This window comes from Thunnus thynnus, chromosome 23 (genome assembly GCF_963924715.1).
Source record: "Thunnus thynnus chromosome 23, fThuThy2.1, whole genome shotgun sequence".
In the NCBI taxonomy this organism is placed as follows: Eukaryota; Metazoa; Chordata; class Actinopteri; order Scombriformes; family Scombridae; genus Thunnus; species Thunnus thynnus.
This window is the reverse complement of record NC_089539.1, coordinates 15,809,193-15,836,236: the sequence shown is the minus strand read 5'-3', so window position 1 is coordinate 15,836,236 and position 27,044 is coordinate 15,809,193. Positions and strand designations below refer to the sequence as shown.

The window sequence follows — 27,044 nt, the reverse complement described above, 5'->3', positions numbered from 1 at the left end:
TGACTACTCCACATAACCTGGTGGGAGTCAGTGTTGTCTCTTTTCCCCCTGGCTCCCACCCATTTTAGTTTGTTGGCTTGGTTGTAGTTAGATGCCAATGTTCATCATCTCTTTTAATGAATTAAAATAAATGTATCTTCAGTTACAAACTATGTGTGGTCTAACTTAAAAAGCAGCCTATTCCTGTTTGCCATGGTTTTACTGTCAGTAAGAGCAGCCTCCATGTGGTTGGCCCAGGAAGCACTGAACTGGTAGAACTGTTTCGTTAACATGGACTTGTTTATATTCTTGACTGACTCTAGATGCCTAAATTTAAAGAGCACATTCAGAAGATCAATTGCTTGCATGATTCAGTATAGTGTAAGTATTGAGTGTAAGTATATTGAGCTTGAAGGTTCACTCGTACCCCTTATAGTGCACCACCGTTGGGAGACTGTAAATTCCATACTTGGACATGTGATAACAAACTAAACCAACAGAGCAACTCCATCTGCTGACGAAGGCCACAAGATGTGGTTAAAGGTTTGGAAATAACACATACACTGGATCCTGGATCCTTTTTTTTTTTGTCAAACTAACTCTTTATTTTTATTTTTTTATGAATATAAATTTTTTAACATTTAAAGTTTTCACTTAAAACACATTATTAGATCATTTAAGTGGAAACTTTATCAGTAACAAGTGGTTTGCAGGGGTTGACGCAGCTATGCCAGTTGTGGTTAACACTTTATATGTATTTCTTTGCTTGTGGACTTGTACAAAACCTCATGTTGTAATTCAGAAATGATTTCAATATCACATGAAAATCCCACTGGCTTTCTTCATGATTAATTTATGGATTTACAACAGACCGTGTTACTGGATCAAGGAGATTATTAATGTCTTAACCAGAACTTTAATTATATAGAGGCAATCTGATGAAAGAGAATTGAAAAAATCTATGAAATGCTATTTATGTACCTAGGCATGTTCACTGATATATGGAAGAGCCATTCTATTTGGTAAAGACACTTTCTGTTTTTTAAATATACTTTAAAGAGACATCAAAATCCTTCACTTAACCTCAAAATGAAGCCAGTGTCAGCTACTACCTGTTATGTTGTCTATACATTATTGTTTCATTTGTCAAATATAATTGTAACAGTCCTTGGCCTGTTTGAGCAAGACACAGAGAGTCTCAAACTGATGCTTCATGGTTTATTTATTTCTCGTCACCAGTCATCTCATGCACTGTAGAAAGCACTCTGAAAACTATAGAAAGATATACAAAAATGCAAAAAATGGCATCAATACTTATCTACAGCATAAATACAGTACATAGGATGACAAAGTGAGTTAAACAACCATGAAATGATAGTCACTAAATCAGGACATTCTTTGATAATAACTTGTCTCACCCATGTTAATGTCCAGTGAGAAAAAAACACATACAATGAGTGTACACACTGATCTAAGCTAAATTCAAAACGCTGCCTACAAAGCTGACTAAACTGCATCATCATTTAAATTCAAATGCATACCACAAGCAGTGAATATTCAGACAAATCCTAAACATTACAGCGCATAAATAAATTACATCAAATGACTTTTCCTTCAAACAAACACACATAGAACACGTTTAAATTCACACAAAGAACGAATCCACTGCTACTTTAATAAGATGGCGCTGCATGCTAATAGTGTAAACAAACAAAGCAGAAGAACGTTTCATATGACTTGAATGAACAACTCAAACCCTGGTGGTATCTGCAGTGACGGCAGTTAAGACTACTTCACATACCTCATTCCGCTCAACAAGCATTTTCAGATAGCTTTCTCTCCTTTTCGTCTCTGGATACTGTTAGCATCTCTCCAAAGTCTCCATGCATGTTTACTCTTCCATATTCACCAAGCTAATAACGCTATGCGGCAGGTGAGTAGGCCTAATATGCACAGGCTCACCTAGTCATCTTAGCATGAGCAGTTAACCAACTCAGCAAGGGGATGTCTGCCACCTTGTGGAAAATACATTTAACTTTACAGGGATGAGTTGTCCAATTCAAAACGTAAACATAAAAACTATCAAATAGAAACTGTTTTATAAAGGAATGTATAAATAACAAATGAAAATCTATCAACTAGAAATAGGAGGTAACTTTGGACTTCAAGCATGAGTTAGCGGTCAGTTACAATAATTAATAAAATTTGATAAAATAAAAATATTTGTCAATAAAGTTCTTTTTGAGTAATTATCTTGATTAGTAAACACAATGAAGAGTTTTATAATGGCTACAGAACTGATATTCATACTACAAAATTGCCTCTTGAGAAGTTTTTGTTCTTTGTCCCGAGCATTTCTTGCTGAACGCGTGCCAGTGGATGACATTGTCGGCTCGACATTGCATCACTCGGTGTTGCAGTAACTGTCAGTACCTGTCCATATATTTTCATCAGTGTTTAATGACGCCTCTGATTGTTCCCTGTGCTCAGCAACAATTCCCACCGGACAGGAGGTGAGAAAAGAGAAGATTAATACATCAAACGTGCTTGACCTTATCGTTCAGTCGACCATTTAATAAAAATCACTAAGCGGTGCCCTGACGAAGGCAACACTGAATGCATCACAGTTACAAATTGCAAAAAGTTTGATTGCCTTTCTTAGGGCTTTTATGGTGACAGTGCCTTGATCTAATTTATGTTGGGGCGTATTAAGGACAATGACTTTGCATATAACAAGGTCACAAGGATTTTAGACACTTGCGATGATAAGACATGACTCAGGGGTAATGGAATGAAATGGAGAATGAGGCTGTTGATGGATCTCCGGGGAGGAATAGCACATTCTGCAGCGACGCCAATGAAACTCTATCAAATTCATGTATCAGGCAAACTGTAAATGAAGACTTTCCAATGCCCTCTGTCACTTCTTTTATCTGATGTTCTCTCTCTTCCAGTTTTTCTTTCCATCTCCAGCAATGGAACAATCTTCCTCTGTGTCTTACAGTCATTTTCCCTTTTCTATATATCTTTTCATCTCATTCCCCTCTTATCTAACCAGGCACTACGGCAAAATATCAACTTTTCCGTTTTTATCTCACTATCTTTTTTATTCTGTCTCCCAATCCATCTATACCTTTTTTCCTCATTCTTTGCAGTGATTTCTCTGCCCCTGCCTCCCTCATCATCTTTCATCTTTTTACTCTTTCTCGCTCATTAACACAATCATGCTCTCTCTGATGTGCGCCTCGCCCCGCTTTCGTCCTTAACCTGTGGAAATTTATGCGGCATGCATCGTCCCACTGCATTGCTGGATGAAAATGTTGGTAATATTAGCCCCCTATCTACGCATGCCAATCGCCTCTGGGCGTTCCTTGCTTTATAATAACCCCCGCATTGATTCACAGATCACAACACGTGCTGTGAATTAAAGGCAGCTCGCAAGGAGGCCTCAAAGGCAGCGGTTTCTACAAACTGTTGTCCAGTTTTGCCATTAAAGGGGACATATTGTGCACGTTTCCAGGTCTATATTTATATTCTGCAGCTCTACTGGAATGTCTTTACATGATTAAACTCCTATATCTTAGACTGGCCCCCCCGCAGCCCCTTAGTTCAGCCTCTGTCTGACACAGGCTGTTTTAACTCCTGTCTCTTTAAGGCTCCCCTCCCGATGAGCCCACTTTGTTTTGATTGGTTAGCCTCCAGAAGCTGTGTCTCTGCAGAATTCTGGCAGCTCGGAAGGCTAAACAATCAGTAATAGGATTTCACTTCTTTTTCTCATCCTTTACTCAAAATGGAAACTTCTCAAATATGTCCGTACATGTTTGAGCTCGAATCTGATCCAAACCATGCGAGTGGACAATGCAAACAACCCGTTGAAAAACCTTAGCAATAAAAGCTACTGAATGGTTGGCCGTTTGTGGGCATGTGCGAACAATCTGATGTCGTCACGAGGAGGAAGTAGAGGTAATATCACAAGCCTGGCATTTGACTTTCAGGGAGCATTTTTACATATGTTCACCTCAAGTTTTGGAACTTTGACCATGTTTAACAGACATCAGACATCATGACAGTATAAAAATAAGAGAATACAAAAAAGCATACGTAAGCCTCATTTAAGGTTACTAAGGAATATTTACCAACTGAATTGAAAATGAGTCCAAGTCTACTACTTCTTATGACACTCACTCACTTTCCATTCACCAGAAATAGTTACTGAGTAATGTTGCATGAGTTTTAGTCTGTACTGACTGGCAGTTTAATTGTGGCTTTATTACTCTATAAAAATCATCATAAAATTTTAAAAATGCACACATGACTGATTCTGATTTCTTGGATATGCTGATTGCTGTTTTTTTTTTTTTTTTTTTTTCTCACCGTTTTACTACCACAAAACAACATCTGGATTTGCTGAGTCGTTTATTATATGTGTCATAGTGCAATGCAGCTCTCTCACTAATGTAATGAGGGAAATGCTTCAAATATGTACTGTATGTCTTCCTCTGTGGTAACAAGGTGGCTGCAGTAAGACATTTCCCATTTAACATTATCAGAATCAACTTGCAGCATTTATGTACTGTTGACATAAATGAGACTCACCTTATCTTAACTTAGGTTATTCTTGAAGACATCAGTGCAACAAAATTTACAGAATTTTAACATTTTCAAAAATTGCAAACATGATTTATTTCAATGTGGTACATGAACTATAACTCTACTTTTTCTTAGGCAGTAACCTCATTTAGGATCCTAGTGGTCTGAGGGTAGAAGCTCTTCCTGAGCCTCTTGGTGCTGGCCTGGTGTATCTGGCACCTTCTTCCTGACTGCAGCGGGGAGAAAAGGCTGTGATCCAGGTGGTTGGAATCCTTAATGATTCTGCTAGCCTTATTCTTGTAGCTCCTGGTGTAAATAATCTTACCATGTTTCCTCTCTCTCTCATATACTATTCTCTATCTTCGAAGAAGAAATAAGAATATAACCAATGAAATTCTGACATGATCTTCAGAACTCAGGCAATTTTAATTTTTGCATTCATGACATTCTATATCTATTGTCATTCTGCCTGTATCACCTACATAATCGCTCCCTATTATTCTTGGCAGTGGACGCTCTGGAACTATAATTAGGCTGCATTGATCGGGGGACGCTGTAAACAGATTGATGAAAACCAGCTTTGACAACTCCAATCCAGCCAGCCATCATCATTTGGTCCACATGGACAATAAACCTCACTAGACATTACACTGAGTCTGCTCTTGATAGGAACGACTCACTGGGGTGTAATTAAGTCTCTAATTTGATTTAATCTTTCATTTTTGAAACCCTGTATCTACCAACTGTCCCCACCCACCCAGCAAACCAATGGGCATTGGCTACAGTGCTGCTAGGGCATTGTGATAGAATGTTCATTAGTCTCTCTAATTGGCTGGTGATAGAGTATGTGAAACAGATATTAAAGTTAGGAGGTCACCTGCCAAGAGGAACAAGAAGGGCTCATGTCTCGTATCTAATTAATGTTAATGAATACATTGTTTTACTGTCAGTATAAGTTATTAAAAAGACAACATAGATAATGTCACTGCATTCATTAAGTTTTAATTAAGTTTTTTCATTGCTTTCATATTGAGAACATGGCTCTGTCGTGTCTGGATTCATGCAAAACTATGTAATGTTTGAAGGAAGAAATAACAGCAGAAAGCAGAAAGAGAAAAAGTGACACTTGAAGAAAAATTGATGGGCAAGATTAACCAAGAGATTTTTGATTCAATCACAGAAAACATCTCTGAATCCCTAACCTCATTCAAAAGAGACCTCCAAGCCCACAAAATAAGAAAATATGAGTGTGACTCAAAAGACTATGCAGAGGGCAAAGTCTGGCATGGGGCTTGGAAGAAATTCTCCAGCAGACAACCCCCCCCCAGCAAAAGACCTAAGGTTTTCCACCATCAACGAGAGAGAGTGATCAGAGGGGGGCACCATGGAGGAAAAGATCAAATCATCTCAGCTTTTTTTTTACAACCACCCAGAACAAACCAAAGGACTTCACAGGTCCCACCATCTTCTGCTGCTCACGGTGCAACACTATTGACTCATTTAAACTAAAAGTTGATGCATTCAAAGTTTTTCGACAGCTGCATCTCAAGCACTTTTTCTCTACCAGGTCAAGTGTCCTATCAAGCTATAATGCTAGTAGGGACTTAAACTTTTAATACTAACATCAGTAGAGAAGCAGCTCCTTTTAAAAAGAAATCTTCGTTCTTGCCTTCATCTAATCTGAATCCCACCATATTCACCTACAGCAAATTAGTGGAAAAAGATTTAGCTGAAATATACCAGATTTCACATGCTGTTACAAGGAACTTAAATGAATCTGAATTAAAAGCTCTGAGCAATCTGAAATCTAGGAAAGAGATCATCATTCGGACAGCTGATGAAGGCGGGTGAGTTGTGGTTATGGGTTTTGAGCAATTCTAGCATGAGAAGTCAATTATCTGTGATACCTCGAAAGTCAAACCCTACCGACAACTTTAAGAATCAAATTTATGAATATATTGACTCTGCTCTCAAAAGGGGTTGGATAACAGAAGAAGACTTCCTGCTTGTCGAGTGCCCTGTATGTCCTGTCTTTTATGGCCTGCCCAAAGTACATAAATCCATTATCAATCCCCCCCTCTGCCTGACTGTGGCAAGTATTGGTAGTCTTACTGAGCCTCTGTCACAATTTGTTGACTTCTTCACTAAGAAATTTGTCTCCAGCCTCCCTTCTTTTCTCGGGGACACTGTTGATATACTAAATACTATTAAATAGTTCAAATATGAACCAGCTGATATTCTGATAACTTTTGATGTGCAGCACGTATATACATGCATACCCCATGAAACAGGTCTTGATGTTTTCACCCATTACCTCAACAAACATCCAGATGAGATTTTGCCTCCTAATGAATTCCCACTTACACTGTCAGAAAGGATTTTTCACCATGAACTTCTTTAAGTATTTGGATTCCTATTACCTGCAATCCTGTGGCACATAAAGCTTTTGCCCCATCATATGCTTGTCTTGTTAAGGGTCAATGGGAAGAGAAATTTATTCATAACCCACTCCAAAGCACTTTTTTGTCCAAGATTGCTTTGTGGAAAAGATACATAGATGATATCGTGGTCATATGGAGAGGTGATAGAGGAGAGCTGTCTGATTTTCAGAAATATATAAATTACACTACTATCCTTCTTTCACTATAGAACAACATGAAACCTTTATCCACTTTCTAGACTTAATACTTTACAAGGGAAACAACAGTACTATTGAGACTAAAATTTATCGTAAACCCTTAAGCAGAGACACATTTCTAGAGACTGAGAGTAACCATCCAACAGCTACTTCGCAATATTTCTAGTGGTAAATTTTTTAAATTGCGCAGAAACTGCAGTACCATAACAGATTTACAGTCTAAAGCTGTCAAAATGAAAGAGCGTTTCCAACATAGGGGTTACCCTACATCATATATCTCTTCAGCCTATCAGAGGGCCCTATATACTGAGTGGGAATCCCTGTTAGTCAAGAAAACTAGAGCTACCACTATTTCCCCACGGATTACTTTCTCTACTGAGTACTCTCCTCTGACAGGCAGGGTTTGGAATGTCCTCAAGAGTGACCTATCTCTAAATAATATCATCTCTATGCCTCCCCTGATCACATTTAAACGTTGCCGCAATCTGAAAGACAGACTGGTTCACTCTGACACTAAAAAACCATCTAACACTGTCTCCTGGCTGCCTAATCAACCTACAGGCTTTTTTCCGCTGTGGCCACTGTGCACAATGTTCTAACTCGTCGGACACCAAGTACTTTACACATCCACGTACTGGTAAAAAATACTTCATTAAATCCTTAATTAACTGCAGCAGCACATTAACTGTCTATATGCTGAAAGGTGCTTGCGGTCTGGTTTATGTTGCACAAATAAAAAGAGCTTCAAAGTCTTGCATATCTGAACATAAGTTTTGCAATACAAAACATGGACTGTGCTATTGGTCGATATGCACAGGCTAACCACGGCTCTGCAGTATCATTAAAGTTCAGGGGAATAGAAAAAATGTCACTCTCTCCTAGAGGTGGTGATGTCATTAACTCACTGCACCGCTAAGAGGCATGTTGGTTTACACTCTGAACACAGCGGAGCCTTTTGGCGTAAATGAGGAAGTGAATTTGTCATGTTTCCTCTCAGTCGTCATACTGGACAGATGTTTGTATCTGTACTTTTTGTACTTATTTCTTTGCAACTTTTAGAGAGATTTGTGTTCTTTGGTCTCTGACATACTGTTAGCTCTTTGGCATACACGAAGAACTGAATATGTCATGTTTCCTCCAATTTGTCACATTTGACGCAGGGGCAGAGCCAGATGTTGTAAATATTTGGGGCTTAGCCCAAACCTATTTTTGTCCCATTTATGGCAGCTATATGCACTGTTTTTCCAAGCCATTTGACATAATAGAATGCCTACGAATCTGTACATCAATTGGGAAAAAAAACATGATAGTTGCTCAGGAAAAAAAATCATCCTGTAGAACCCACATCCTATTTGGTACCTTATTGTTCTCCAGCTGTCTTCATCATCCTGAAACCATGACACAGCAAATGTTGAGGATGACTAACTTTCACTCCTGCTACCTCAAAAGAGGCAAAAAATTGTCTGATACCACTAACACTTACTATTTTTAAGTTACATAATAAGCATTGCTAATCTTGAAACCTATTTTTGTTATACTATGCTGGAGTAGAGTTCACAGCATGAATGTTTAGCTGACAAATCTTCTACATTTGAATCCATGCCATAGTAATCTGGGCTGCTCTAATTGCAAATCAAGGATCCCCAACAATGCCAAGTAAATGTGGTTTTCAATACTCTGAATTGAATATTAAACCAACAGAAGAACATTTACTCAAATTATATTAGATTTCTTTGGGGGATAGTATAATAGGATAAACAACATGGCCTCAATCACTCTCTCAACTGCACTCATATATCCAAGGAAATGTCCTCCACTGAAAGAAGAAAATATAAGACAAAGAAAAGTATTAAAATGATCATAAACTTAAGATGCAAAAAATATTAACTGCATATCTGATTCTTTTACATCTTCTCCTGGCACCTCTGCTCTCCTTAACTCCTCTCTTCTTCATTCCTTTCTTCTCAACACATTTTCATCTCTTGTCCCTCTTCCTCTTCACCTGCTTTCTCCACAAGTTTTCTCATTTCATCTTCTCACCAATTCTCCACTCCTCTCCTCCTGGCTTCTCATTACACATTTTTCTCCTTTCTCCTTCTCTCAACTTCTGCTTTTCATTCCTTTCTCTCTCCCCTCATTATCTCTCCTCCTATTGTCCTGTTTCCTCTCCTGCTCCACCGGTTTGCGCCTGTCCTTTTCTCTTCACTCTCTCACTCATTTTCCCTCCTGGCTCATTTTCACACTTTTTTCCTTTTGCTTGTCTCTCCCTCACATATGTCCTCCTCCCTCCTCCTTTATTTTCCTTTACTTCCTTACTTCCTTTACTTTCTCTTTCACCCTTTTCTTCTCTGCATCCTCCCATCATTGGAAACTGACAATGTTCGAATTTCACAAATAACTATATACATGTAAAAGCTATGAGCCATACAGAAATACTGTATATCTAACCTCTCAAGTAACTAGCATTTTCAGCATCTCCATTCTGTCCACATCTTTTCTCCTTTCTTCAGCCTCCACTTTCCTGCCCCATGTTTACCCTTTCTTCCATTTCTTCTTTACAGAGGTTGACTCCTCATGAAAAACTATGTTATGTCCACAGTCCATAAGCTAGTTACAGCTGTGACATGACTGAATGAAACACAACACACACAATCCCCCATGACAATGTTAGAGCGGACCTAGTTGGCAATATTTCCCAAGTAATAAGTAGTAAAAATAACAACTTTTGCTCCACTGATTTGCCAGTCCAGTTAGAGAAACTGAAGGGTTGGTTAACAGCTTCACCAGAGAGTAATTTTTCCCTCTAGACTTCTCACATGGTTTCATTTCAATAAATGTTTGAACGATCCAATATTTCACCAAAAGTCAGAGATTAGAGAAAAAGTCCAAAAACTGAAAACAGATTTGTGTGTCAGAACTTTTTTTTCATCTTCTTTCCTCTCCAATTAAGCATCTCAGGACCCCTCAGATTTATCTGGTGACCCTTTGGAGGGGCCTAACCCATAGGTTGGGAACCACTGGGCTAAACTAGCTAACTGTATATAAAAACAGTTCAAACTAGCTCCACCTCCAGCAGCTACAACAGTAACATACTGCTCTAACACTGATGCCTCAGTATGAATAATCTAATGATGTCATATATATATAATATATCAGTCAGAGGGACCAAACCACTACTTTTACTGCAATACTTTAACTACATCAAGCTGATAATACTTCAGTACTTTTACTTAAGTTGGATTACTTAAAGGATCTGAATACTTCTTCTACCACTGCTTGTGTCACTGTTACACAGATCTTTCAGCATCTTTCAATAGTTTTATCACAAAACTAGATGAAGAAGTAAACCCATCATACCTCATTTATTTCCAGTCTTGTACCAGTTTCACTCAACTGATTCAAGATTGGGAAATTAAAGAAAATTCAGTGTTCCATGAACTGTCACTTGTGGCCACAGTGACCACTGTTCAGCAAAAGTTAGTCCTCTCAGAGGCACCAACTAGCATTGCATGGCACCTCATCACTTGAAGACAGAGTGTTTTTTAAACGAAGTGGCAATTTCATGGCAGACAGTTCAGTAAGAGTGGCACACAGCAGCAGGCTCTCTGAAACACAATCTTTGAGTTTCCTCTGTCTCTCTGGGTCTGTGTGTCTGCCTAAAGTGCTGGGCGCAATGGTCTATTTGGCAGCTGTTTGTAGAATCTATTAGAAGGCGTTGCTGTTTGCCTAAAGATGCAGGCCAAGATGGAGCAGCATTGCCTCAGATTGCTGGCATATGGCATGTCTGCACTCTCTTGCACATACAGTACATGCCCCTGATGCATATCACAAAAAGAGTTAACAAAAATAAATTTAACACCCACATTTTGATTGGTCCTATATTTAGTTTGGAAGAGAGAAGACACTGAAGATATATGAGGTCATTTTATGTACTGATTTTGTCAGTCTGATACTGGAATGACTGCATTTGTGGTCATACATTTCCAGGGTCTTTGCCAACAGTCATTGCTCATTTCATTTTCCAAAACTCCACGACCTCTTTCACTGATCAGGCCCTTCTCTGTTGGGAAATACCATGGTAACCATCCTGGCAAGAGCTGACCTCAGCTATCACAACAAACACATATGCACGATGCACAAACACACATTGCTGCTGCTGCTGAAGTTCCCCACCAGCATTGGGCGATTGGAATATCCCCCATGGCCTCGGGGCCTCACTAGTCAGAACTGAGCAGTAATCAAGGCAGACACACAGGTCGAACTTTATTATCAACCACTCGATAGCAGCTGCAGGAACAGCCACAGGTCCTCCAAAATACAGTATACGGGTTGGAGTGAGTTGAAAAATCAAAAAGATCTTTTAGAGCAGCAGATACATCGTAGCTTCCCCTGGAGAGTCGGCTTGAAGCTTCTCACAGTTGACACAAAAAAAGGATTCATTTTTCCTTTGGATGTTAAGTTGAAGTTTCAGGGCTTTTGCGGTGCCGTTGTTGTGAGCTGAAGCTGATGACCTGTCAAAGGACGTCGAAATCTCTCAGGTAGGATGCACCTTGTTCCCCCTCCTCCTTCTTTTACTTTATTGTCTGTCACCGAGTCACTTACTAAGTTGAATTTTGTCCCAGTGCTATGAGTAATACTTCCAAAACAGAATAGGCATACATCTGCCACTAGATTCAAGTAGCTGTACAAAAACAAGCACTGCTGCATTCTTTTTATTGGCCTATTTATTAGTTTGTCCTGTGACATGAGAACTGTTTTAGGACATTTAAAATGTTTTCCTCCAAGATAAATAAAGGACTTTCATTTTACGTATTAATTATTTCACATTTATTGGAATGTTTTAAATATGCAGCACGGAGCAAATTGCATTCAAATGCTTTGATTACAATATATTTTTATTGCATTATTTACAATACAATCAAAGATTTCAATAGTTACATGAAAATGACCTTTACTGTCTAGATAAACATTTATCTCATCTAAGTAATCAATTAAATAATCCCCTAATCCCCTAAAAATATGTTTTTCAGTTTTTCAGGGGTGTCCCAGCTGTTAACTGGGGGGTCTGAGACCCCCAAAGACCCCCTCTATTTCACACACTGGTTTTATGGACTACCACATACCATAAAAATGTATATTTTAATCAATATCAATTCGAAATTAATCTTTTTATTAACAGTTATTGCTGTAATTGTTAAGAAAGACAAAACCGGTCTGCTAATGAAAGGCATAATAAAAAAAGAAAAAATGGCATCCAAAAAGTCCCTCTCAGGATTTACTTTGAATCTGAATGGATGACATCATCAAAGGGAATCTCTGATGTGTTTCATATTATCGCTATGCTTTTGAAGCAGATACACATAGTCACCTAGACAACAATTTGAAAGTACATTTTTTGATCATTTCACGGTAATACGCCCAATTGGAGTTGATAACTTTTTACACAATGTGGAACATAACTCATTTTACAGCAGGAGGGAATTTGTTTGATCAATATTGATCACACTACACATCACTGTGACTGTTTTGAACTTATCAGTCTGACGTCTTGTAACTTTTTGCATTACACTGCATTTCCTTTTTGTATTTTGAACATGGATCATCTGTGTCCACTGCATATATACACTGCACTTGCCAATATTACTTTTTATGAACAGCATCAAAGACCAGCAGGCATAAATAATGCATATATTAAATGATGCAAAGGTTTTTCATCATGAAATATTAATATATATCGGAAAAAAAACATGGTGAACACAATGAATCAGACAGAAAAAGCTCAATAAATTAAGTGCAGCAGACATGGTGATGATTTAGTTCATCTTGTAAATGCTGGAGAATAATACAATGAGAAAGCTCAGCATGAGTGTGCTGTCAAAGCTCCTCTGTGTGAGAGTAAGCAGGGACATTTCCTTGAAAAATATCAGGGTTGAGCAGAGAAAATCTGAGTTCTTTCAGGAAATGTATAAGCAAACAGTCTGTAATTAACCTTGAGCAATGGCATGAAGTGATTGTGACAGTTTCTAGGTCAATCAATATTTGCAAACAGAACAACTTCCTCCCAGTGCTTGAACTCCCTGACCGTGTGAACAGGCAATGATTGCTTTAACAATTACCATTTTTAACATTAAAAAAGGCACTCTTGCTCCAAAGCTGGTTTTATTCCTCAGAAGGATCAATTAAGGTGTGAGCAGGACAGGTAGTTCTTAATGCACATGGCAAAAAGTTATTTGGTGTTTTCATGAGGGTTGTTCCTTGTCTTTTTTGTTCTTTCTGTACCTTGGGGACTTATCATGAACTTGACTGAGGTGTGCTGGAAAGAAAGGTGCAGCAGGGGGTGTGTCAGTACTGATTAAGATGCGTAGAGCAGTGTCCCTGCTCATATCAGGCCAATGACTGCAGGTGCAGCCATGTTCTGTGCTACTTTTGTAGTTTAAGTTAGCGTTCCCACTAGGGGTATGCAAATACAAATACGATATTCAGCAAAGCACAAATAGTGTTGTTTTTTTTTTTACAAATATGTGTTTCATACAAATATTTTTTAAATTATTTGTTTTCGGGAAGAAAAAAAAAACATGTCAAATACCAGTGCGCAAGTCGGTTACATCACTATCTCAGTCTCTGTCCTTTGCTCTACTGCAATGTCTATCAGCAGGTCTCAATGAGGGGAGTCACATTCACCTGCTACATGATGCACATTTCCTAATTTGGACATCACTCCCAGAGTTGGGGGTGTTCCCCACAGATAAAACTGAGCTACTGACACAAGTGAAGTGCTCCCAAGGGACTCTCCATAACCTGTTATTCCCCTTCTCCTTTCCACAAAGTTAGGTTGTAAAAAATAGGCAATAAATGAAAAGTGCAAAGCAATACTCACCTTTGAAGTTCTTCCCTACACATTACACGGTGTGCTGTCTCTGTGTTATGGGTGTATAAATAGGTAGAGGTCTGTCTGCAATGAGGCAATGAGTAAAGTTTTAGCTCAGTAGTCAGTCCTGTCGTCTATGATCTGGAAGACTCCAGTTCAAGACCTGGTGTGGGGACCTCCTTTGGAAGGTAGTTTATTCATGAACACTTATTGTAACACTTTAATTTTCTAAAATTAAAAGCATAATAAAAACAAAAACAGGATTTTTAAGCCTCCTTCCACTTTTATTCAAATACAAATACAAATACAAATAATTTTGCTGCCTCAACAAATAGAGAAACAAATACAAATACTGGACCCTCTGCACATCCCTAATACCCACATGGATCCTCTGAAATCAAATATAAATATTTAACTATTTACTCCGTCTCATTTTGCATGGCTGATTTGTTAGGATATAACTATGATTTTAAGGTAATTTCACCAATTGCAACATTATTGATGTTATGCCAGTATTAAATCATAACTGCATATAAAGGCACAAATATGTTTTTAAATGCACCCTGTTTTTGGAAATACCATTCTTCTTCAAAGCATTGTGAGATCTAACACTCCTCCTCGTCATGAGCCATGCAACTACATATGCCTAGCTAGCATGTAGTTCTTCTGTTTGCATTGGAGATGTTTGGAGCAAGTTTCATGACCAATACTGAAAGTTTCAAGGCTCCCATTTTCCCATTTTCACACACTTGTATGGGCACATGGATTGGTGACAGATTAGCCAGTCGCTGGCCAGTATGGTCTGCTGCCGGTCATGGGTTTAAGATAAAAGTTAACTGGCCTCACGTTACTGGTATTACATTTGATGCACCCTCATCAGTCTTCCTGATTTTTATATTTTCCATCACATATTTTTATGTGCAAGTTGTTATCCTCAGTTTTGGAAGCCAACGGCCCAAGATCATAAAAAGACTGTAACAGATCATAAAAATGCCTCATCAATAAATTGTAATTTGATTTTTGTAATTTGAGAACATCGTAAACAAACAAATTAATAAATAAATAAAAACCTCTCCCATAGAAAACTAGTCTAACACCTCTGCTACTCTCCTTCTGTCCACAGTGTTTCTGCACATTCAGTGTCAGCACATCCATCTGACTCTATCGGGTCAACTCAGTGACTCAGCAAGATTAGAGACTTTCATTTGCAATCATTACGGGCTGTGAAGACAAGGTGGCTTACTGAACCCACTGGTCTCTAGTGGTCCCACTAATGGGTAAGACTGGGCAGAGTACAGTGGATTTAAATTCCCCAACAGAGGTCAAACAAGCAGTTCCCTTTGAAGAATTGGATCACATGGCGCCCCCTGCAGAAGAAAAGAAGAAACAGGAGGAGCCACCTGACAGGGGCAGCTGGAAGGGCAAGTTTGATTTCCTGCTGTCGTGTGTGGGATATGCTATCGGCTTAGGAAATGTCTGGAGGTTCCCTTATCTGTGTGGCAAGAATGGTGGAGGTAAGTGTTTGAGTGCTATGGTGAGAATGATGGAGCCAAATTTCTTACATATACATGATTTAACTAGTTTAAAGTTAATTCTGAGAAAATACTAGAAAATTATAAGGCATTTCAGCTTAATAATGATGATCTTTTGAGTCAAAACCACAACAAATCTTTTTTTTCCTCTTACCCAACACATTGTGAGTGAGAGGAAAATACATTTTAGTGTCTTTAACAAGTTGCCCTTTTAAGAATGAGATTTATAAAAACAATAAGCCACTTTACAACACATTAACATTTACAGACACTTTTAAAAATGAATAATGAACCTTTCTTTCCGGGGAGTTCAGTAGGAAGTGTGTCTCCAGCATGTAAATTGTACAATATTTAGTTGAGAATAATAGCAGTACTGAAACAAGACTGTCCTCTAACGTTTTCATGCTAATAATAAAATGGATCTTCAGGCAGGAGCTGTGCTTTAACAAACTGGAGAAATGAATATGTCACTCTTACCACAATATTTCATTTCTTTTTCAGTCTAAAATGAGGAGACTGAATATGTTTAAATGAAATATTTAGGTTTCTAATACAGTAAAGCAAGAGCACTGTGAGATGATATTATGACCTGTCAGTATAAGCCACATCAATATGGTTACTACACTGACACATTATGACATGAAGAAATATTCTCAGCAACAGCTATTATTTGCTCATGAAACCTCCTGAAAATCCATCTCAATGTACTTCAATAAACTTTTAATGTATCAATTAGTTCCAAACATTATCTTACCAACATATTTTGTTTATCTACTTTGTGGTGATGTGTCAGGGGCCTTCTTGATCCCGTACTTTTTGACCCTGGTGTTTGCTGGGATACCTCTCTTCTTCCTGGAGACATCCCTGGGTCAGTTCACCTCAGTGGGAGGGCTTGGGGTGTGGAAGCTCATCCCAATGATGAAAGGTAAGATGTGTGGATACAAAGTGGGAGAGATTTGGAGATTAATCTGGTTTTCTTTTAAATTATTTATAGTTACATAAATAGTTTAAGTGATTTAGTGATGTGGATAAGCATTGTGAGCATTCTGACAGGACAGTATGTCACTAAGAATATGCACTAACCACTAAGATTTGATGCATCAGCATTAATTTTCTTTGGGGACCTCGTATCAGTCTGAGTTGAGACAATTCAAACTCTACCTTCAGTGATACTTGAACGGTCTCACAATGCACACATTTATTTATTTTTTTGCTCCACTTGACTTTTTGCTCAACATTTCAACTTGACATCAGGCTCTTTTCCCCCTGCAATTAAATTGCTTGTCATCTTAAAAACAACATTTAAACAAAAACCACAGGGACGCAAAGTTAACAAAGAAATGCAAAATCACAAAAGCGAGAAAAGAAAAATAGTTTTGTTGACAACTTTTTAATTGAATCTTTTACTGCTTTAGTGCTTGGTGGTAGCAATTATACTGTTGCCTCCAAGCTCAACAAGCTCAAGTCAAACACGTTTTATCTCCTGCCAGCACAGACAGCAATCGTGATAGTGAACATGCTGCTTTAACAAGTGACAGTGAAAGCCAGGGGCAAGTAAACATTAGAAATTGCAAAAATAACAATAATGAGAATGATGAAGATTATGATGAACATGCTGAGTGACAGTGTTTTATTCAAAGTTAGGCAAAATCTGCTCTTTTGTTATTGCATACATCCTCTGCTTGCATATATTGCTCCTTACATTGTATTACGTGTTGTTATCTGAAAACATTGTACTATACAATGCTTCCTTCCTCAGGTGTTGGTCTGGCTGCAGTGGTGCTGTCCTTCTGGCTCAACATCTACTATATTATCATTATCGCCTGGGCACTCTACTATTTATTCAACTCCTTTGGTTCGGTATGTTACATAATCAATATTCATTATTTCAGACATTTTTTCTTAAGGAGTGTGTGTTGCTTTCCCATTTTGACCACTGACTACTAAGTCTGGCCTTTTGAAAAAGACACAGAAGATCATCAGAAACTTCAGAGGTAAAATTAAAGCTGCACAAAGCAATATTTTCATATTAACAGTGGGTCAAATGTGTAATCTGAAATGGGTTGCTTGTAGTGACAAACACATAAAATGATCACTCTTCTATGATGTTCCCCTCAGCTCTATGGAGTGTTTTAGTGTCTTTCACCTCATTGTTTTGGTTTTCTGGCCTGCAACTTAAACTGTTTTAGTTCATTCTCATCATCAACCAGTCACAGCCAGCAGCTGTTTTCAGAGAAAAAAGGTCTGATAATACTGTATTTTACCTGCCCAGCATAAAACACAAAGTTAGCAACTATCTGGTAAACATATTTGAGTCTTTTGCAGCTAAAGAGCCAGATATTTCCCTCAGGAGTTGAGACTTTGGACTTAAATGAGCCTCGATAGTCCAATAGGACTATTCAAAGGCTCTTTTTGCTCACACATTCCTTATGTCATTTTTATTGGCCATAATTTGTCACTGTTTATAGTTTGTTGCTCTGCCTCTAAGCTCTACAGCTGCCTAAAAAGTGTGTAAAAAGTCTCTTGGGCCTTTTAAAGCTATAATATGTAACTATTCTGCATTAATATGTCTAAAAACAACTAGACGTATGTTATTATATATATTTTGTTACGTTGTGCACTTAAATTATCCCAAATGTTTCCAAAAATTTTCAAACCCAGAGAAATCTGTAATTTTAATCGAAGTAAGAGCCCGTTTCAGTTGGTGGCCAGTCAATGGCATCATACCCCCTCTACCAAAGAGTATAGGCGCACAAGATGATGTGTGTCGGCATTGCGGTTGTCCACCACAATGGCGTCTACCAAAGAGTACACGCATACAAGATAATATGTCAGCATTGTAGTTGTCTGCCAGAAACTATCATAAATTGACTTTTATTCAATTTTAAGCCACAGTTTTCTTGGTCATTTTTAACTATATCTTTTAAGCAGATGAAGGATTTTAGTCATCAGATGTCTGGATCTTAAGTTATCAGAGAAACAAGCTGAGCAGCTCAGCTCACAGCCCCTCCTGGATGTCCTGTTTCGACCGGAAACAGGACAAACACTGATTTTTTTTGCGTGAAACTTCTTTATTCAGTCTTCTTACCTGTTTTGATCACCGGATCTGTTTGTTTTGGAGAGGAGGAGACCTCTGCAGATAAATCAGCTCCTGGTAAAAACATCCTGAACAATGAACACTGAAGTAATTCTAAATGGAAGAAACTGGTTGTTTAACAATGACAACAACAACTCCCATGATCCCACGCTACTTCACAATGTCATGGGTGACACGACTCCGTATTTTGTTATTGTTTTGATTGACAGACTCCTAGTGGCAGAAATTACATATTGTGCATTTAATATTATTGTTTTACAAAATTAATTACAATGGTTGTAATTACTCATCAACCACAGAAAAAAAAAACTCTTTGACATTAAATCAGAAAGGTGTTGGGTAGATAGGCATGGTCTAAATTCAAATCTCAATTGTTTACCACCTTTCCCAACCACAATGTTTTTCTTTCCCTGTCTTGGCTTTTCTCACTGCCTTTGTATTCCTCTGCGTGACCACCTGGCTCAAAGAAGCCTGGTGGCAGAAATTTAAAGACTTTACATGCATCATGCATGAGGCTCTTGTGGCGAGGAAAATGGAGGACTGGGAAGCAGGCATCAAAACTTTGAAAAAAAAATTGTGTTCACTGCTGTTCAGTGTTTTTGTCTGAAGGCCAAAAATCATAGTTGGTTAAATGCACAAGCTTGTTTTATTTATGCATATGACTGTGTGTGCAGGAGCTGCCTTGGCAAAGCTGTGATAACCCCTGGAACACAGAGAAATGCTTTTCCAACTACAGTCTGACAGACACCACAAACCTGACCAGCGCTGTCACTGAGTTCTGGGAGTAAGTCAGTGAGATGTGTGCTTGTTCCTGTCATACGTGTGAGTGTGCAAGATGCTCTGTTTAAGAATGTCAGAAGCATTTCCTAGAAACTATTTGTGCATGTGTGTGTGTGTTCCTGTAGGCGTAACATGCACCAGATGTCCAGTGGTCTGGAGGAGCCAGGAGAGCTACGATGGCCCTTAGTGGGCACTCTGGCGCTGGCCTGGGTTCTCGTCTACTTCTCAATCTGGAAAGGAGTGGAGTGGACGGGGAAGGTCAGACTTCCTGCTCAAGTTTCTGCCTATTTTTTTCCCTCTTTATTCTTTAAACTTACTCTCTCTAGCCTCAGACTGTTTGCTACATTACACAGTCTCCTTTATCTGAGCCCTTTTCTCCTTGTCTTGAATATTGAACTTTTAATCAACATCTCAGCTCAGTAGGTAGAGCTAAGTTGTTATTGTTGGCTGACTGGAAGTTTGAGTTTGAAGGATCACTTCATGATTGCACATCAAAACAGGTCATATGAGGTCTTAATTGGCTCCACAGAGCTCAAAGAACAACCTAAAATATATTTTAAATTGTTTTTTTAATTGATAGAGACATGTCTTGCTATTTATTTACCCTCTCAGATGTTGACTCTGTTTCTATCTGCTGCCATTCGGCTGTCTATACCTCATCTTTCAACATTTCACTAAGGTGGAGAAACAGAAAATGTTCCTAAACTACAAGACGATCCCAAACTGCAAGACGAGTCAGAGATGATGGGAAAAGAGATAGATCTGCCAGGGATTTTTAAATTACAGCAAGTTGAAGCGATGTATGTGAGCAGAAACACATTTACACATTCCCTGCCAGGGATAATTGGATTTTAATGTGTGGCATCTCTGAGTGCAAGAGAGAAATGAATTCCCCCAAGGCCCTGGCCTTGACGGACATTACCAATTAAGCATCATCATTTTGCTACAAAACTGCGTGCTACATGTAAAAGGCTCTGGCGAGTTCTTCTGGCAAAGAGAAGTCATATAAATTTTTTAGCAGCTGAGAAAATTTTCACTGTGTATTGTGGCAATCAGGGTTTTGTAAGTTTGTTTTGTTTTAACTGAAAAGAAATGCTAATTTGAATACCTAAAACTAGGTTACTCTCTTTCTTTTTCAGGTGGTGTATTTCTCAGCCACCTATCCCTACTTCATGCTGTTCATCTTGTTCTTCCGAGGGGTCACTCTGCCAGGGGCCATAGATGGGATCCTCTTCTACATAACACCAGACTTCAATAAGCTCACCCGATCTGAGGTAGACAGTTTGCACACAGCAAATCAAACAAACACAGTCACAGACAAACAGACATAAACAAAGGCATGCATGTGTCTCTGTTGTCTCACAGGTGTGGCTGGACGCAGCAACTCAAATCTTCTTTTCCTATGGACTGGGCCTGGGCTCGCTCATCGCACTGGGAAGCTACAACTCTTACAACAATGATGTGTACAAGTAGGGACAGGCAATCACAAGCTTTGTACATCCTCTTTGATGGTTGATGTGATATGTTTTTTTTTTTCTCCTTTCATCCTTAAATGTGCATCTTGATCCTCTCTCTTCAGGGACTCCATCATAGTGTGCTGCATCAACTCCTGTACCAGCATGTTTGCTGGCTTTGTCATCTTTTCCATCGTAGGCTTCATGTCCTATATCACTAAGAAACCTGTTCAGGAATTAGCAGCATCAGGTATGGTACTATTTGCATGTCATGGCAGTCAAAAATATTTTGGTATATGAAATATTATTGTGATTGTCATTACTGAAATAAGTTGTTTTTCTTCTAATTGAATTAAAACACAAACGAAAATATGTTATTAAATTGTTATTGTAATTGGTTTTAATTGGAATTTTCTAAAAGTAAAGCCTAGTAAAACTTAAGTATTGACACAATTTTGACTGTCTTTATAGAACAAAAAAGTTTCGGTGTCATTTTCTAAAGGAGTTTGTTGATACTTATTGTAATATAAACTCTAAAGATACTCTATACTTTTATAAGTTGTATATTCGACCACGATTGGCTCCAAACTAGGTCTGATTATAGGTTCAAGCCTTAAACTCAGATTTTCAGTAAACACAGAGAAACTTTCCACTTTCAGCAAATGAATGTGAAAACAGCCTTCTAGTGTCAAACTCTCCACATACACCGGTCTGCACAGTGAAGCTCAAACATCCAACTGAAGGAACAAGAAGAAAAATATCTTTTTGACTGGAGGGGAACTTTAAGAATTTCAATAAGTTTTAATATGGAATTTAAAAAGTGTGTCTTGTGTGTGACCTTTAGGTCCAGGTCTGGCATTTTTAGCTTATCCCCAAGCTGTCACCCAGCTTCCCATGTCCTCTCTATGGGCCATCCTATTCTTCTCCATGCTTATGATGTTAGGCTTGGACAGTCAGGTAAATATGTCTATCTAAATATAGATGTTACTATTTATTATTTTTCCCACCCAGAGTTCTTAATTGACCGTATGCTGTGGATATTAATTTAAGCTATTGTGTGTGTGTGTGTGTGTGTGTGTTCATTCAGTTCTGCACCGTGGAAGGCTTCATCACTGCTTTGATGGATGAGTATCCACTGCTGCTGAGAAAGAGGAAGAAGATCTTCATCCTCATTGTGTGCTTCATCTCCTTCATCATTGGCTTCTCCAACATCACACAGGTGTTGTTGTTTGCACCTCTTTTTATATTAAATTCCCTTAGATCATGCTGGGATCTAAACTGATTACAGAAGAAGAGAGAAATATGAACAAGCGTGTTCTGCAGTATGTTTGAACAAGCTATTTAATTTATATTAGTTTAAAATCACGGCACTTAACTCTGCAGGATGTGCCTGTGTATGATAAAGAGGAATCTTAAAACCCAACAAGACTATATAAACATGAACACTTGCACCATTTTTCCAACACCCACCTCCTGCATTAAACATAATGACAAAACGATCTCACAACAACCTGCGGTGTACATTCATCATGCATATTTTATTCAATAAAGAACAGAGATATTAATATTCAGCCTCTAATGCAGATATATATGTGTGCTGAAATCTTGCAGGGTGGTCTATACGTGTTTAAGCTGTTTGATTACTACTCTGCCAGTGGGATGTGTCTCCTCTACCTCGTCTTCTTCGAAACTGTTTCCATATCCTGGCTTTATGGTAGGAAATCTATTTTGTACTGTCTATGCTTAAACCAAACACTGGATACTGCAACCAAGTGAATAGAACAGCTGAAATAAGTTGAGACGATCTGGATAAAAAGTTTTCATTGTGCCAATTCACCAAATGAATCAAGCATGTAGATTTCCTATATAATGTAGCTGTCCAACAGGAAGTTACTAAACATCTATCTGCCCCACTTTCTGTGGTAAGACTCTGTCCAATCGGCTTTCCCTCTCTTTCACCCCATAAGGCTTTGTTCTTGCCATTATTATCTCCACATTAACACACACTCTCTCTCTCTTTGTCCTCCTCTCTTTATGCCACAGGAGCTGAAAGGTTTTATCAGAACATTGAGGACATGATCGGCTATCGACCATGCGGCTGGTGGAAGCTTTGTTGGATGTTTTTCACTCCGCTGATCTGCCTGGTAGGCGGGGAATGGTTATTGATTTAAACTTCATGAATTAGACCCTTCAGCTACAGTGTGATATTGTCAGTCAAACTCTAACATGTGCTTTCTTCGCCATCATGGAGATCTATGAACCCATCAGGCTACAGCTTGTGCCAATATAGGATTGATGGCATTGCTGAACTGGTTTCCACTGCCATGTGGTGATTTGTACTTCATCCTGTGGACTGTCAGGCCCTCAGGGAAATCATGGCAATGTCTTTATCTCCAGTAGTGTAGTGATAAAGAAGTGTAAATGTTAAAGGCAACTATACAGATGGAAAATTAAGGGTATGCTGCCACAATGAATAAGCACAGTTTACTCCCAAAAAGCACTGATTTGATGATTTGCATGTCAAAAGAGAGCTAGACATATGGGTTAAAAATTGACTAAATTTGATTGAAACATTTTCAGTTAGTCAGTCAGTTAGTTATTTCACCAGTTGGTCCACCAGTTTAATTCAGACTGAAATATTGAGTATGAGATGGATTGCCTTGAAATTTTGTACTGAAATTCATTGTCCCCAGTGGAAGAATCCCACAGATTAATGGGATTAGTGATCCCCTGACTTTTCTTCTGGCACCGCCATGAGGTTGGCATTTGTAGTTTTGTCCCAACAACTATGGATAGTTTGCCATAAAATATTTATGTCCCACTCATGATGAATTATAATCACTTTTTTTATTCCCTGACTTTTCATCTAGCGCCATTAGCAGGTCAAAAGTTTTTGTTCAATACTTCTAAATTTAAATCAGCCTAAGCTGTAGGCCTACTGTGTTACTGTGCTAATTAGCAAATGTTAGCATGCTTGCATACTAAACTGAGATGGTGGACATGAGCATCAGCATGTTAGCATTGTCATTTTGAGGGTGTTAGCATGCTAATTGTAGCATTTAACTCAAACGTAGGTACGGCCTCACAGAGCAGCTAGCTTGCTCAAATATAGTCACTTAATGCTGTTGAAACAACAGCATTAAGTGACTATATTTGAGCAAGAAGTAGGTCCTAACATTTAAATATAACAATTTAAAATCATATACTAGCATTTACATAAGTTCCACTTTTCAACAGAATTTAGCCCAGTTTTAACATAGAAGTCTTCAAACATAACCAAATCAGTGCTTGCAGGACTCATTCAGCAGTCTTTTATTGGTTAATTGGCCAGAGTTGGAGGTAACGTATTGACATAATTTTATATTCTAGGGGGTGTTTACCTTCAGTGCCATTGAGATGACACCTCTGAGCTTGGGGAAGTACGTGTACCCATTGTGGGGCCAAGTGATTGGCTGGTTCATGGCTTTGTCTTCCATGATACTGATCCCTGGTTACGTCATCTACATGTTCTGCACCAGCAAGGGAAGCATCAAGCAGGTACAAACCTCTTACACAACTTGCTGTTCTCTCTGTTTTAATCTTTACTCATTCTAGCTGAAGATTTGTGAACCATGGATATGTCTAAATGGAAATGGTGCATAGAGCGAAAGACTGAAAGTAAACAAAATAAATAGTGCAGGAGATGCTTGAGAGATAAGGTGCAGGAAGGCAGGATGTTCTCTCTCTGTTATTTGGACTGCAGTCATTCAGGAGGGATCAGAAACGATGAGTTTGGCTTGAGGCCAATCTCATTATCTAGGTTTTAGGTAGGAAAGTACGTTTTGAATGTGAGCACAGCCTCTGACAGGTAATACTTTGTCACTCTTTGTGTCAAAACTACAAAACTGGAGAACTGAAAATTCAGTGCCTCATTGAGAGGTTTAACAGCCTAGTTCCAAACATTCTGTGTTCTCTGCTTTTCTGTCAATTAAAAACATTTAAATTAAAGCTAGAATGATATCTTGCTCACTATTCACTTTGTTCATCTATAGTAGTAGTAGTAGTAGTAGTAGTTAGTTAGTTAGTACTAGTAGTAGTTTTTGCTCTACCTAACTTTCAACATCTGGACTCATCTTCGAGAATATTAATCATTTAAGATTAATCTGACACTGATGTAACTCTCTTTACTTGACCAGCGTTGGCGGAGGATGACTACTTCCCAGCAGGATCAAAGGCCATCAGGGAATGAAGAATTTACACACAGAGGGAGTGTGGGCGAAGCTCCTGTCTAGCCAGGATTGCCCTGGGTCAAATAATATGACTGCCATTTCCCCCTGTCAGCCAGGACTTAGTCTACATTGGAATCTGAAACTTGGACAGATGGAATGTTGTACAGTATTTTAATATGATGTTTTCCTGCTGAAAAATCAGGAGCATAAAGGAAAAAAAATGAAGAATCTCTTTTGATATATTTAGAAGTAAAAAGAGTGAGCTCTGACCACAAATGTAATGCTTTAAATCAGCATTGAGCCTCTGTAAATTGCAGTATTCCATATGTATGACTGTTAATCTTCATCCTACTTTAAAAAAAATTTTTTAATGCAATCAATGATGTTGCATGGCGACATCAAATAATCTGGTGAAACTTGATTTTAAGCATAAAACTAAAATGCATTAGATATTAATTTCTTATGGTGCAACTTAAAAAACAAACAAACAAATGATCAAATCAGCCACTGTGATATTTTTGTCCAGATAGCAGTACAGTAAATATCTTTTACCATTAAAAAATGTCTGTATATGTAAATATGTGGGTCACACTCGTATACTTGTTGTCTTTGCTGATCCAGACTGACATAAATAAAACTAAAAGAAAATATTCGTAACTGTAATGAATAATTTGATGAAAGCTGTACAGTATATTTACCATAAATAATTTCTCGTTTAACTCAGTTTTGTGGTGATTATCAGAAAGATTAGTTTTTATGGCAACACATTTGATAAAAATATTATATTAGACTGTAAATAAACTGGTACTGTGTCACTATATTATGTTTTTTAAATTAAGTAAGTGTTTTTTAAATAGCGGATGATGAGAAAGTCAATTTGGATAATACAGTATGTGAAATGAGATGTATGAGGGATCTGCCTTACATTACTCCATGTCAATAAAAAATAAAGAAAAACTGCACCTGTTAACTCCGCTCTCCATCAGCATCTTGTGGCATCTATAGTAGTGGTATAGTGTTGAGGAGGTAAAATAATCAATTACTAATTATTTAATGACCTTCTGATATTGGAAAGAGATCATGTTTATCTCCACTGCCATTCTCTTCTTCAATTATATTTTTCTCTTTTTCTCTCTTGTATGTATGCGTGTTCCAGCAGTCTTTGGAGCAATGAGCTCAGACAAAATAACTCGCCTTCATAGACACTCACACAGGTTTTAATTCAATATGTTCAATATGAAGCCCTTAACTAATGTAATTACTAAAAATCAAATATATTTGATACCCGAGTTACTTAATAAAGTGATGTGATGTGTGTGATATAACTGAGCACAACTACCATGGCTTGAGGCTGAAGCTAATGCGGAAGCTACTTAAAGTGCAATGCCATCAACGGCCACTAGATGCTGGCTGTAAAAAAACACTCTGGCTCCAATTGACTCTCATTCAAAAAGCATCAACTTCTCTCTAGAAATATTAAGTCAATAATTTATTTCAACAAGCCATTATGGTTTCAATCGCTAAATTCAGGCCCACTAATACATGTGCTGGGAGTCATTTAGGAAATTATTGCTTGTTAATAAGATCACAAGACTTATAGTAGCTTTGATGTCTGGCGTGTGGGTGTTGATTGACAGCTGTGGTTGACAGTTGGCTCACCTGCTTCTCTCCTCGGCTCCTGGAATTGCACTGAGTCGGACTATTGTTGCAATATTTCAGTAAGTTTAGTCTTACTTGATTACAATACCTGCCCTGTTAATCTAAGTGTTCACTGCTCAGGGTTCCCAGTAAGCTAGCGTCTTTATATACAGTCTATGGATATAATGCTTGAGGCCTTGCACTGGAACAGACTGTACAGTTTTTCCACTCAGGCAAAAGCTGGTTCATAGACCTAAAAC

The 27,044-nt window shown here is 38.3% G+C and overlaps 1 protein-coding gene across 1 annotated transcript; it reads left to right on the top strand.

Annotated features, from left to right (window-relative positions):
- The first annotated feature begins 11,518 nt into the window (after positions 1 to 11,518).
- slc6a1l (solute carrier family 6 member 1, like) lies at positions 11,519 to 25,796 on the top strand. Its single transcript, XM_067582060.1, has 15 exons — positions 11,519 to 11,745; positions 15,199 to 15,589; positions 16,401 to 16,532; positions 17,367 to 17,467; positions 19,379 to 19,488; positions 19,610 to 19,742; positions 20,624 to 20,758; positions 20,850 to 20,953; positions 21,064 to 21,188; positions 21,783 to 21,895; positions 22,026 to 22,157; positions 22,550 to 22,652; positions 22,982 to 23,082; positions 24,308 to 24,475; positions 25,114 to 25,796. The coding sequence occupies exons 2-15, from the start codon at positions 15,349 to 15,351 to the stop codon at positions 25,207 to 25,209; spliced, it is 1,794 nt and encodes a 597-aa protein (XP_067438161.1). The 5' UTR covers positions 11,519 to 11,745; positions 15,199 to 15,348; the 3' UTR covers positions 25,210 to 25,796.
- Positions 25,797 to 27,044: the final 1,248 nt, after the last annotated feature.